The 14602-nt window shown below is 48.2% G+C and overlaps 1 protein-coding gene across 1 annotated transcript in view; it reads left to right on the plus strand.

Moving 5' to 3' along the window:
* Positions 1–3565: 3565 nt before the first annotated feature.
* The window catches only part of LOC309807977 (uncharacterized protein), a gene marked incomplete at its 5' end in the record, with an annotated part of 300370 nt that continues 289333 nt past the window's right edge, over positions 3566–14602 (plus strand). Inside the window, 2 exons of the mRNA XM_082627987.1 lie at positions 3566–3581; positions 7655–7849. Of these exons, the coding sequence (XP_082484113.1) occupies positions 3566–3581; positions 7655–7849 (211 nt within the window). The remainder of the gene's footprint in view (positions 3582–7654; positions 7850–14602) is intronic.

Below are 14602 nucleotides of genomic sequence, written 5' to 3' on the forward strand. Positions count from 1 at the left end.
TTTATTAGCAACTAATCAAGATGGGATTTTGGGTTTTTTTTTTTTTGTGGTACGTGGGCCTCTCACTGTTGTGGCCTCTCCCGTTGCGGAGCACAGGCTCCGGACGTGCACGCTTAGCAACCATGGCTCACGGGCCCAGCCGCTCCGAGGCATGTGGGATCTTCCCGGACCACTGCGCCACCAGAGAAGCCCAATCAAGATGCTTTTGCACAAGGCTCCTGATAAGCTTTAGGTATACTAAGAGTAAATCAGAGTTAACGTAGCTTCTGATTTCTTTTACATTGTCAATGTGGATGATCATTTTTTACTGCTGGGGGTGGTGGTGGTGGGGAGTGAGGGAATGTTCCTTTCCTGCTCGTGATGTTTTAGTCCTGTCAAGAGAGCTCGTAGGGTCCTATCAGCGCTGCTTCTTTACTGGCTCTGCCCCAGGGTGATCAAGTGACTTATATAGAAAGCTTGAAAAGAATTAAGCGTGCATGCTTGCCTTGACTAATTCTGTTCTCTCCCTTGAGAGTGTGAGTGAGTGTCTTCTGTTTCTCTCATTCTGTGTATTACTAGTTAGTAAATCTGCCCCATTCTGGGGTTCAGTTATGTGATCATTTCATTCAAACTGGATTCTCAAGCCAGGGTTATCAACAGTAACAGGAATATTCGGCCCTCCATCTTTTCTCTTATTTTCTAATTTATGCCAAACCAAATGGAATTAAGGCATTGTAGCTGCTGAAAGGTAATTAAAAGACCCTAACATTTGGTGCATTACTTGGGAACACTGAGAAATAAAAAGAAAGGAGCAGACATTTTGGAGAGGAAAATGTCCATGTGGAAAATATTTTGTTACTGCCAAGGAAGGTATTCCAGTGCCTTGGTCTTTAATGTATGGTGGGATGTTGGGACCTTTGACTGTTTGAAAATATTTAAGTTTGTGCAGTAAACTGCTGAAGCCTAGAAAAGGTTTAAGACATGCTGTATTATTCTCCCGTGCTTATTGTAACATACTACCACAAACTTGGATGCTTAACACAATAGAAATTTACTATCTCACAGTTGTAGAGGCCAGAAGTCTGATATCAAGGTGTCATCCAGGCTGCTTTCCCTACAGATGCTTTAGGGGAGATTCTATCCCTTGCCTCTTTCAGCTTCTGGTGGTTGCCAGCTTCCTTGGCTTGAGGCCACATCACTCAGTTTTTGTCTCTGTCTTCACATCACCCCCTTTCTGTGTCTGTATCTTCTCTTTTGTCTGTCTCACATGTCCCTCTGCCCTTCTTGTATAATAAGGACAATTGTCATCCTATTTAGGACCCATCCAGATAATATAAGATGGAAATCCCATGTCAAGATCCTTAATGACATTTGCAAAAACATTTTTTTTTCAAATGAAGTAACCGTCAAGGATGAGGACATGGATATATCCTTTTGGGGGCCACCATCCAACCCACTCTACCAGCCATAAGATACTTTGATTTTGGCTGATGGCTGCAGCTTATGGTGTGGGAAAGTGGCTGTTTCTTTCGAGCCACTTAAGTAAAGGTCTGACATAAAGAGAAGGGGCATTAGGGAGTTGCAGGTGACTGAGCAATACCTGGAGTGGAATGAATAAGGCACCTGGAGGGTCTTTAGTATACCTGGCACTTGACTTGAGAGTGTGCAGGAGTTTACAGGGCAGAAACGTCTCAGGCAGCTGTCCATCAGCCAGCTGCTGCAATAGCAGCCACAGCCAACTGTACCCTTCAGGTCCAGTTTTTCCCAAGCAGGCTTGACTGAGACAAAGACTCAATTGTAAGGAAAACATGTTTTATAGAACTTGTCAGCATTGACACATATGGTCTACCGTAGGCTCAAGTGACTCCCCTTACATGTGGACCCAAGCTGACACTGGATTTGTCAATTATGTTGGAGAAAGAAATGTTCTCTTCAAGGCAGCTGCCTTTGGTCTAGGCAGTTCCATAGCAGAAGGCAGTGAAAATGGCCATGGCGGCATAGGACTGTCTAATCTACGCCTCAGAACTGGAGGTGTCATGTCACTAGACAGAACCCATAATTAGTTCAGTACTGCAGTATGAACCACAAGGTCATCAAACAGGAAGGATAGCTCAAGAGTCCACGTGTGATAGATGCTCAGGGCTGTGCACTGCACATGGCAAATTCATGGTGACAAATCAACGTCAGGCTAAAAGATTCCTCCTGGTTCGAGGTTTGCAGGTCAGAAATTTCAAAGAAATGGCATAGACTAATGGACATCCTAGTGAGGCTAAAACCAAAGAGACTTTCTCTTTCTCTCAAATGCCATTGAGTTTCTGCTATGTTCTTTGGTCAAATTCTGTACTGGATTCTGGGAACAAAAATGTGCCTAGTTTCACTCTTCTAGGAGTGGGGGATTGGCTTGCTTTTGAGATTGTTTTTAAATTTTGGGGATAGTGCTGTAAAATCAAATTGTATCATAGTAACTCTTCAGACTCAGCATGGTTCATGAGAGGCTTGATAAACTGATAAAACAGCCAAGGCCCTGAGAGACCCAAACCCGTATCAGTCTGTTCTCTGTGTCTGTGAGTCTGTTTTTGTTTCGTAGACAAGTTCATTTGTGCCGTATTTTAGATTTCACATATAAGTGAGATCATATATTTGTCTTTCTCTTCTGACTTACTTCACTTAGTATGATAATCTCTAGTCCATCCACGACGTTGCTGCAAATAGCGTTATTTCATTCTTTTTATGGCTGAATAATATTCCATGGTATATATGTACCACATCTTCTTTATCCATTCATCCATCAGTGGACATTTAGGTAGCTTCCATGTCTTGGCTATTGTAAATAGTGCTGCAGTGAACATTGGGGTGCATGTATCTTTTCTTTCTTTCTTTCTTTCTTTTTCTTTCTTTCTCTCTTTCTTTTTTTCTTGTCACAAGGCATGTGGGATATTAGTTCCCTGGCCAGAGATGGAACCCATGCTCCCTGCACTGGAAGCACGGAGTCTTAACCACTGGACCACCAGGGAAATCCCAGGGGTGTATGTATATTTTTGAAATAGAATTTTCTCCAGATCTATGCCCAGGAGTGGAATTGCGGGACCCTATGGCAGCTGTATCTGTTCTCTGCACGTCTCACATCAACCACCTGCACTCCAATCCTTGCTCTCAACGTCATCTTCGGGGAACCCAAGCTGTGACAGGGACCTTGACAAGAAGAAATGGCTCAGGGAAAAGCTACCTGCACAGGGAGGAGATAGAGGCCATCGACCCTGGGGTGTGGTGGGGAGAGTGGGCACAGAGATTTATCATTTCACCCCCGATACTCAGCCCTCCTGGCTGCCCCACTCTAGGTCACCTCGGGATACCCAGGTGACCCAGTTAGAGTCCCTCCCTGTGCAGGAATCTAGGGGCACCAGCGGGTCTGAATAATATTAGTAAAGTGTCTCCCCCACGGCACTGGGGTTATTTGGGGCGGGTCGTCCTCTGCTGGGGCCCCTTCCTGGGCACTGTGTGGGGTTTAGCAGCATCCCTGGCCCCACCCACTTGATTCCAGGGTCCTCTCTCACCCAGTTGTGACCACCACAGATTTTCCCCAGACATGACTGAAGAACTGGGTGAGGCGGGGGCAGGATGGCCCTGGGTGAGGACAGCTGTGTTGAAGCAACCAGCCTGGCCCAGGGCAAGGTCTGCCCCCATCCCGTCGGAGCCTGCATTTAGAACTGCCCCTTCCCTCTCCCACCTCCCCTGACCTGCAGTGGTCTCCGAGACATCATCCCCATGTAATCAATCACACCTTCTCAGTTTACTGTCCCCAGCACCTAGAGGAGTGTCTGATGTATAGTAGATGCTTCATAAATACTTGCTGAATAAAGGAGTTGAATAAAGGGATGAGTGGATGAATGAATGAAGGTTACCATGGAAGGAGGGGGGAGATTCCCTTTCTGGCTCTCGGGGGTTGGGAGATCAAGTGAGAGATCCATCCTAAATAGGCTGACCAGCCTTTGGGGTTCCCCGGGAATGAGGGTTTCCCCACAGTTCCAGCGCTCAAACCTGAGCGGTCCTGGGCAAACTGGGGGTGGGTGTTGGTCACCCTATGTAAACACAGTAACAATTCCAACTGCAATAGCAATGGCCAAGGACCTCTAGCGTCTTACTGACCAGGCAGAGTTCTTTACCTGGCGGGGAAGGTGACACTGGAGGGAGGGAAGAGTCTAAGGAAGAACATCCCACACGACAACGTGTGCCAATGGCCCTGGGCCCAAGGTCACACCTGACCAGGGCTTGCTTTTTTTTTTTCTAGTTTACTTTTTCCCACGTGGGTATGCAATTGTCCGAATGCCATTTATTGAAAGCTCCTTAATTTCCCCACTTTCTGTCATATCAGGTTCTCACATATCTCCTTCTGGACCTTTATTCTATACCATAGAGCTTTACGTCCCATCCTTGCACCACTAGGGATGTTTCATCTCTAAAAATTTATTTTTTATTCATTTATTTTTTTGGCCGTGCCGTGCAGCATGTGGGATTTTATTTCCCTGACCAGGGATTGAACCCGCGCCCCCTGCAGTGGAAACTCGGAGTCTTAATCGCTGGACCTCCAGGGAAGTCCCCAGGGCTTGCTCTGACATCCATCGAATGGTGGCGGGTGGACTCGGGGAGCAGCTCTCTGTGAGCCATCCTGTGTAGAAATGCAGGGTGGAGGGCAGGACAGCTGGAGTGGGAGGGGAAGAGGCGGAGGAGGGAGGGGGGGAGGGCGGGCGAGAGACAGACAGAGAGTTTCCGGAGACAATAGCTCTGGCCATGTCCTAGGGCATGAAAGCTGAAAATAGCTCCTAGTGCCCTGAGCCTTGGAGCCACAGCCTGTGAGCCAGGGTGACTGGCTCTCCTCCCTGGTGTGTGTGTGTGTGGGTAGCTCTGGGCTTCTCAGGCTGGGAATGGGATGCACGGAGCAGGGACGGAGTAGGGACCCTTCTCTCTGGGACCTCGCGAGCCATCCTTAGCTCACAAAGCTGAGCCACTCCTGGCCCTACGAGTGGGGGGCTTATCCTCCCTGTCCCCTGGATCACACTGCCTCACACACAACTTCCCCATGTGTGCTCCCAGCAGCCAAGAGAATCTGTTTTTAAAAGATTTGGGGGAGGGCCTCCCTGGTGGCGCAGTGGTTGAGAATCCGCCTGCCGATGCAGAGGATACGGGTTCGTGCCCCGGTCTGGGAGGATCCCATATGCCGCGGAGCGGCTGGGCCCGTGAGCCATGGCCGCTGGGCCTGCGCATCCGGAGCCTGTGCTCCGCAACGGGAGAGGCCACAACAGTGAGAGGCCCGCGTACCGCAAAAAAAAAAAAAAAAAAAAAGATTTGGGGGAGGGGGGTAAACATACAAACAAGAGCAGAATGGATACTTTTTCAGAATGGGAATGGCTCTGTGTAACCCCACCCCCAGGGAAACCACAGTCCTGACCTCTAACACCCTTGACGAGTCAGCCTTGGTCTGGGCTTGCGGACCCATGGAAGCTTCCTCATCCCCTCTTTCAGACCCTGTCTCTCCCTCAGCATCTTTGTGAGAAGCACCTGGGGAAGTGGAACTGCTAGGCTGTACTGCTGCTAGAACTCCACCTGGGCTCCACCAGGCTCCAGCCCCCCGCCCTGTGCACCTCTCTGACCCTGAGGCACCTCAATTGGTAGGAGCGGCATCACCTTCCCTCCCGGGACTTGTGACACTTAAGGGAGACACCGAAAAGACAAGCGTTTGGCTCCCTGGCTGGCAAAGAGCAGGTGCTCAATTGTTATAAGTGTCCGTATCAGTGAGGCTTCTCCAGACAAACAGAATCCATAGGGTGTATGTGTGTATATACACACACACACATACATATGTACACGCATACAAAAATATACAGCTGTGTATATATGCAGTATGCATACAGACATATACACATATAGTATATGCAATACACACATACATATATACACACATATGTAAAATGCATCGTTTGTATATATACAGTATGTATACACACATACAATACACATATACATATACACTATACATACACACATATAAAATGCATAGTTTGTATATATACAGTATGTACACATGCATATAACATATGCAATAGACACACCTAGTACATATATATCATACATATATACACACATACAAAGATATTTAGATGTGTATATATACAGTATACATACATATATAATATATGCAATACACGTACATACATATAGACACATATATACACCTACATATAAAAGCATGTAGCATAAAAATATATATGTACTGTACATATAAATTCATCATATATATACATATATATCATATATATAAGATATATACACATACATATACACAATGTATACACACACATACACACCTATATGTAAATATGCGCATGTACATACACATATAAATACATATGCAAGTGTGTCTATATATAGTATATACGTATATACATATAATACCTATGCAACATATACACATACAGGTATACAACATATATACACACCTATATATAAATATACACTGTATACATACATACGTACAGCGTACATCTACTGTATATATACACACACCCATATATCAATATATGGGTGTGTGTATATATACAGCATGTTCACATTTATAATATGTATACTATATATATACACATACATACATGTATACAATATATACACACAAATATATAGGCTTGTATGTATACTGTATATAGTACTTACACATATAATACAAACGCACGCACATATAAACATGTGTATACATATATATAATATGTATACACACATATACAAATTAATAGGCTTGTATATATTCAGTATTTTTACATATATAGTTTTGTTTTAAGGAGTTGACTCATGTGACTGTGAGGCAGGCAAGTCCGGGCAGGACTCTGGGCTGGAGACACAGGGAAGAGCTGATGTCCCAAGGCCACTGGAGGAACAGTTCCCTCTTTCTAGGGAACCTCATTTTTCTCTCCAGTCCTTCAACTGATGGACGAGGACCACCCACGCCGCGGCATTGACAGTCTCCTTTACGCAAAGTGGACCAATTTCAGTGTTAATCTCTTCTGAAAAATACCTTCCTGGCCACATCTGGAATAATGTTTGTGGTTGCCGGGGCCCCACGCAGTGTGCACATGAGATTAACCATCCCCGTGGCGATGATGACACTTTATTTTCTCCCTTGAACATTGTCCCTACTATTCCAATTAAAATGGCAGTGCCATGAGGGCAGGGCATTTCCTTTTTTGCCAGTACTGAGCGTCCGCGGTCTGGTGCCTAGCATAGGCTAAATACACGGCATTTTTGTGAACAGAAGCCGGGATTCCAGCTGTCATATTTAATGAGGAATTATAGTCTTCTTATTGGGGGGGAGGGGGGGGTGTCACGGTACGTCAAGGGCGGGAGTCGAACCCGCCACCCCAGGCCCCGAGGGGTCTCCTCGGGTCCCCACTTCGGGCCGGTGGGTGTGGCTGGGGGCAGCCGAAGACGTGCGTGCGTGCGTGCGTGAGAGCGGGCGTGTCCACAGGGTGGGCCGCGCGCGCCGCGAGTGGTTCGGCCCGGTCCCCGGCTCATTGTGCTCACCTCACGCAGGCCTGAGTTCGCAGCAGCGCTGGAGGCCCGGGGCCTGTGACCACAAAGAGGGAGCCGGGGGCCGGACAGGAGCGCGGCGGAGGCGGCTGAGGCCCAGGCCGGGCCCCCTCCCCTCACTGCCCGCCTGCTTGTTTGCTCCGCCCCCGCCGGCGGCGCCGCGCCCCTCCCCCAACCGGCAGACTAGCACGGTGCGGGGGCGGCGCGCGAAGACATGGGGGAGAAGCTGGAGCTGAGGCTGGAATCGCTCGTGGGGGCCGAGCCCGCCGTCTGCCCGTGGCCGCTGCCGTTCTACGTAAGTGCCACCCGTCCCCTCCTCCCGGACCCCCGCCCCTCTTCCCCCACGGCGGGCGCTGAGCCCACCGAGAAACGGAGCCACTCGAGTCGCCAGACCTTCTTTGGAGCCCCCCTTCCCGCCCCGCCGTGGTTCTCCGCGGCCTTTTCCAGCCCCCGCGCGCAGGGTGGGCAGAGGGGAGCCGGCGCCGGCCGGGGGCGCAGACTCGGCCGCGGGGACCCCGCGCTTCTGAGGGGCGCCCGAGCCGGTCTGCGGTTGGCTCTGCAGGGCTGGGGACCCCGGTCTCCCCGGGCCTGGACTGCCGGCGGGCTTGCCCTTCTGTACTTTAGGATTTGACATGTAGGGTTTCTTTTGCCTGGTAGTTTATTCTTAGCGCTGTCAACGTGCTTAGGTTTTTTGTTTTTTTTTTTTTTTTGAGGGCACCCTTTCCTCCCTCTCTCCAGTTTTTTGTGTTTCTGTTTTGTTTTGTTTTAGTTAGGCATTTTGTTCCTCTGATCTTGAGTGGGTGGGCTGGCAGGACACTTGGAGAGGAGGCGTGCTGTCCTGATCTTGAGTGGCCTTTGGAAAATGACACGCCAAAGGGAAATTTACACACAAGTCCGGTGATTGCAGAAATGCAGGGTGTCCGGCCAGGTGGGCGCCCGGCCCCTCGTCCCCTGAGGCGGCGTGGTGCGCGTGTACCTTGTCTCCGGGTTTACGCTTGGGCCCCGCAGCCCACCTTCCGGAGGGAAAGCGCAGCGGGCGGCTTGGGCCGGCGCCTTTGGGGCGCCCTTTCGTGCGCTCAGCTTGCGGGAGACCGGCCTCCAGGCGACCCGGCGGGGAAGCCCGCGCGACCCGCGCGTGTGTGTCAGTTTTGTGGAAAGTGTGTCGCGGCCGGGGTCGGGACGCTGGGACCGCCTGGAGCCGATGTTGACTCCGAGCCCCGGTTCTCCGCAGTTATCTGAGGTCCGAGGGTTTCCAGCCCTCCACTGCGCACTGGCGCTTTCTATTTTTGCCCTTCCTGTGCCTGGAGGCGCGGCTGAGCCTGGGCTCTGGCTTTTCCGGTTGGGTAACTCCAGGCGGCCCGGGTGGGCGGCCTGAGCAGCAGAGGGCAGGGCGGGGAGACATGCCAGGGGAGGGAAACTGAAAGTGGGGAGAACCTTCAGAACTCCAGCTGATCCACTTGCCTCGCCTCCCCGCCCCTCTTACTGCAGTTGTCATGCAGGGGATGGCTGGCCGGCGCATTTTTCAAAATGTACGAATTTGTGTGTCCTTAGTAGCCGTGAAGCGTAGTTCACTTGTAGTGCACAGTTGTAGGAGTTTTGATCGCCATCAGGCGGCAGAGCAATCCTGTCATCCCATTTGCTGCCCTTTGGCGCCAGGGTGCCTCTAGCCTCTTGGCCACTAATCTCCTCTCCGTCCGGAAGGTTTTGGCTTTTCCAGAAAGTCAGATAAACGGAACAACAGCATGTAGCTTTTTGATTCTGGCTGCTTTGGCTCAGCAAAACCTATGCGAGATTCCTCCCGGGTTTGTTTTTTTTGTTGCTGTTGTTTTAAATATTTATTTAGGTAGTTATTTACTTGGCTGTGCTGGGTCTTAGTTGCGGCACATGGGATCTTCATTGCCGCGTGCAGTATGTTTTAGTTGTGGCGTGGGGGATCTAGTTCCCTGAGCAGGGATGGACCCCGGGCCCCTTGCATTGGGAGTGTGGAGTCTTAGCCACTGGACCACCAGGGAAGTCCGTCATCCCTGTTGTTGCGGGTATGAGAAGCCACTCCTTTTTCTGGCTGTGTTGTATTCCACTTTCCGTTTGTCCATTCGCCTGCAGGTGGCAGGACTTGTGGGATGTTTCCAGTTTTGAGGGGATCAGGAATAAAGCTGCTGTAAACATTCCAGGGCAGGTTTCCATGTGAACTTGGGTTTTTACCTCACTTGAGAAAATACTCAGGAGTGGGACTGGGGTCTGTGCTAAGTGTATGTTTAACAACCCTTCTGCATCTTAGAAATTGGTATTTTTGAATATTGGAAGAGTTTAGAAATCCACTGTGACCCAGCACCCAGGCACTTGAAACGAAGTTGAAAGTTCATCTGGAGATGGTCACGTTGTCCCCGTCACTGTCTTTTCTTCGAGGCAGAGCAAGGCCACAGATGTGTAACCCTTGTAAGGAAGGCCTCGTGTGTCCAGGCCGTGGCAGGACCTGGCTTTCTAGTGATGGGCGGTTCTGCAGTGGAGAGCGTCTTTCCCTTGCTGGCCAGACCTCGCTTGGCAGGGTGCGGGGTGTGCTGCCTGCCTGGCCGGGCGCTCTTTCTGCCGGTCAGCAGCCGTTCCTGGTGTGTCTGTCCTACTACCAGGCAGGCGGTCAGGGGCCCTAGTGACGTGCTCAGCGAGCCGCAGCCTTCCTAAAGCTTTGCGGGTAATGTCTGCTACCCTCCCATTTCCCTGCTGAGAAATTTTGCTTTCTCATGGGAAGTGAGGGGGCAGTACTTTATAAGAGTTCATATTTTGTGATGACTCGATGCTGAATACATTAAGAAAATGGGCTCCTTCCAGAAGCTTAACTTCTCAGAAGGTCAGATTTCGCACGTGACTGCACGTTTGAAATGAGTGAGCTTGTTTGTTCATGGATTCATTCATTCTGCAAGCACCTCCTGGATATTTACAGTGAGTGTTCCAGGGGGCGCGGAGGACAGTAGACAGTATTCTTTTTTTTTTTGATTTTTGAATTTTATTTTATTTTTTTATACAGCATGTTCTTATTAGTCATCAATTTTATACACATCAGTGTATACACGTCAATCCGAGTCGCCCAGTTCAGCACGCCACCATCCCCACCCCCCGCGGCTTTCCTCCCTTGGTGTCCATACGTTTGTTCTCTACATCCGTGTCTCAACTTCTGCCCTGCAAACTGGTTCATCTGTTTGAGACAGCTTTGTACTTCCCGCTTCCAGGGGCTCTTGTGTGGGCGCTGCGAAGCGGGGTTTTAGATGGTGCAAGGTGGAGGGTGGGCACTAGAACCGGTGCCCAGTGTCCGGGTGTGCGTGCGCTAGATGGGGCGTGTGGCCTAGGACTCCTGCCGGCTCGGTGACCCCGGCCGAGTGCTCTAAGGCTTCTAGGTCTCAGTATTCTCATCTTTAGCATGGGCTGAACAGGACTCACTCTCTCTGGAGGTTACAAGGTCGAACTGTGTTAATGCTTGTAGACCCTACAATGTAGAACACTTAGGACAGTTTGGAGCATCGTTAATTGTTCCACAGATATTACCTGGTCTGTTGAACGACTTTGCCTGGTACACGCCAAAGTGATTAGGAAATTGGTATATCCCAGCTTCATTTCCTTTCCATTAAAACAGGGCTCAGGAAAAAAAATCTGTTTTTCAGTAGTCGTATCATATAGTGGAAAGAGCACTGGTGTGAAGGCAGCCTAGGGTTTGAATTCCAGGTCTTATGCTGTCTGTGGCCTGGGCAGGTTACTTTTGAACTGCAATCCCCACACTTGTAAAATGACATTAAAAACCACTCTTTCTGTGGGTTCTTAGAATTAATTAAGCAGGTTATGTGTGTAAAGTATCCTGGCACTTGAATGAGTTGTCAGAACCAAGGGCTGCTGGAGACGATGCTTCCGCCCTAGGTAATCTCCCCTTCTACTGGGCGGCAGGTAAGCACAAGCACAGTAGTCAGTGCTCTGGAAGAAGTGAGTTCTGGTGCTACAGAGCACAGAATCTTTCTTTTTAATTTAATTATTATTTTATATTAGAGGATAGTTGATTTACAATATTGTGTTAGTTTCAGGCGTACAGTAAAGTGATTCCGTTATACATATATCCATTCCTTTTCAGATTCTTTTCCCGTACAGTTTGTTCCAGGCCATGGTGTAGAGTTCCCTGTGCTGTGCAGTAGGTCCTTGTTGATGATCTGTTTGATATAGAGTCGTGTGTCTATGTTAACGCCAAAGTCCTAATGTATCCCTCCCCCCCCCCCAACCTTTCCCCTTTGCAGAGCACAGAATCTTGGAAGGGAAAGTTCAGGGTAGGCTTCTTGGAGAAGGTGCCATCTTTTCTAAGGATATGTAGAAGCTCCTGGGGTGGCAGGAGGGAGCAGTGTGTGTCAAAGTTTGAGAAATATAAGAAAATATGGCAAAACTAATGTACAGGACTGGAACTCAGGGTTTGGGAAAGAAATGAGAGTTGATACTGGAAACCTAGTGGGGCCCAACAGAACGGGGCCTTGTTTGTCCTGTCAGAAGTTTAGATGTTTATCCTGAAGGCTGTGGGAAACCCTAAAGAACAGTGAGATGGACTTCTGGTTTAGAGACTCACTTGGACCTCCATGTGCAAGGCACTTGATTGGGTGCAGGGTGAATTGTAATCTAAGGTTCCCACTTAAGTTATAAAAGGTTGGACTGGATTTTGCAGATCTGAGAGAGAATGGGTGGGGCTTGGTGACCAGTTAGAAAAGGGAGGGCAGCAAGCGTGGGTGACAGTTTACAGCTGCATCTTTTTGTGAGATACAGAGCACAGTAGGAAGGTATTGGGGGTGGGGAGAGGATCTTACTTCATCTTCAGTGCTTTAGAGGGGCCTGGTAGACAGGTCTGGGCCCAAGGTTCAGATCTGGGCTTTTGGGGAGGAGAGGTGTTTGAAGGCATGGGAGAGACTTAGGTTACCCACAAGAAGATCCAAAGAATCATAGGTCTGAGGGCTTTTTAAGTGGGTATACTGAGGAAGTTTATAAGCTGAAAGAAAGCAGCCAGCAGAGAAAGGGTGTGAAGATCTAGGAGAGGAAATGATTGTTCATTTGTTTTCAAAAAGCTGAATACTTATCGTGTGCTTGGCCCTTTTCTAGGATCTGGGGTTCTCACCATGTGTTACCTCTTCTGCAAGGACAGTTCAACTCATTCCCTGGTGAAGAGAAGTCTGATTATTCTTTGCATCCCATTCAGGTGTAGGAACTGTTCTGTACCTCTGAAGGGACTTTACTTAACCAGAGTAATAAGTTAGAAATCAAAAGAAGTTAGAGCTGGAAGGGACCTTAAAAGCCACTGTACTTAATTTTGCCTAATATTTTACATTGATTGTAAGAAAAATGCAGAGCCCATTCTCTTCAGAATTCCTTCACTGAACTTTCTTTATGACTTTCATCCAGTGGGTCTAGCTTGTAAATTTTGGCCTCCTCCTAAATTTGCTTCTTCATCCACATTACATTTTGCCCAGACTATGGCAGAAACCCCTGGGTGGTTTCGCGGCCCCTGGTCTCAGTTCCTCTAAGTTCATCTGCCTACTCGGGTTGAGTGATCTTCTAACATGACAAGATATGCCTAAAATAATGCTGCTAATGGCTTGCCCACACAGAGTTAGTGCATACTAGCCGCCCAGCGTGTGCTCTGCACAGAGGCCTGTAATCTGAACTGTGCTTTGCCAAGCCTCCTGGGGCTCTTTGGCCCTGAGGAAGGGGAGCTTTTTGTGATCACTCCCTTTATCTAATTGGTCCTTCAGCAGCGGGACGCCTTTTTCTAATCAGCGGAGGCACCCTTACTCAGCCAGTGGTAGCCCCAGGCCTCATCACCTGTGGGATACAAGCCATGCTCTCTCCCAGGCTTGCTTGGGCCAACATCTCTATTTTTATTTCTGTCTCTTCTCACACTTGGACCCCTGGCCTTTAGTCATCCCCACCTGCAGCATTTACAGTGCCCAGCAGGAGTCAGGCTTGAGTGTCTTTTCACACATGTTCCCTCTGCAGCTAATGCACCTCCTACTCCACCTCTGCATAGCCTCATCTTTCCAGACTGTACTTCAGGGTTATCATGAAGCCATCACTTAGATACAACTTTTTGCCTCCATAGGAAGCTCTGTGCATAAAGGTTACGTTTATTTATCTCATGTGATTGAAATTTTGAGTTTATAGATCTTCCTCCTTAATGAGGCTTTAAGGACAGGAGTCATTTCTAATCCTTAGCACAGAGCAGATGCTTTTTAACGGTGATAAAATGTATGGTTTAAATGACTCTTTTTACAATAATTTTGCTTTAGCTTCTGATAGAAATAAAGTTTCCGGATGTTGTGTTCCTGCAATAAGAAATAAAGATGTGACCTTCCAGTTGTGTAAAGCCCATCAATGCTGTGTAAGTGCGTCAGGTGCGCTAAGGAACGTGGAGCCAAGTGGGCTAGTTGTGAGAGAGAGAGACTGAACTATGTTAACAAAGGTAAGCCTTCATTGTGTCCTGCCAACATTTGACAGTTGCTTTTGGGCAAACTAAATTTATAAAATTTTAAACTGTTCCTCCCCATTAAAGGGATTGAATATTTGGCCACTTTGGTGCACCTGTGTCCTGCGAATTGTCCAATTGGAGATGGAGGTTTAGAAAGTGAGTTTCAGTCTTGTTTAAGTCTCTTCCCATCAGACTGGTCTCGTGATTTCCTACACACCATGTTACTTCCTGTCTACCTTTCCTTGGTGTTGTTCATGCGTGGATTGTCTCCTGTACCTGCTCAAACCTTGGTCCATTCTCATTTGTACCATGGAAGTTTGTCATGCCGGATACTGTCAGAACTAATTTTACTTAAGTTTGTGTTAAGGTGCAAAGCACCCGTTTTGTATATTATCTGTTTTTTGTGTTTGTTTATATTTTTATGGTTTCTCTTCAAGAAATATTATGAGTAGGGAAATAACAAGACGTAAAGAGAAAAAAGTCATCATTCTCTTTTAAGTTGTTAGAACACCTACCTGCAATCATAATGCACTGTGGTATGTGTTAAAATAGGAAATATGTGTCATGTCC

Source organism: Mesoplodon mirus (genome assembly GCF_964341445.2).
Source record: "Mesoplodon mirus genome assembly, chromosome: 7".
Taxonomy (NCBI): Eukaryota; Metazoa; Chordata; class Mammalia; order Artiodactyla; family Ziphiidae; genus Mesoplodon; species Mesoplodon mirus.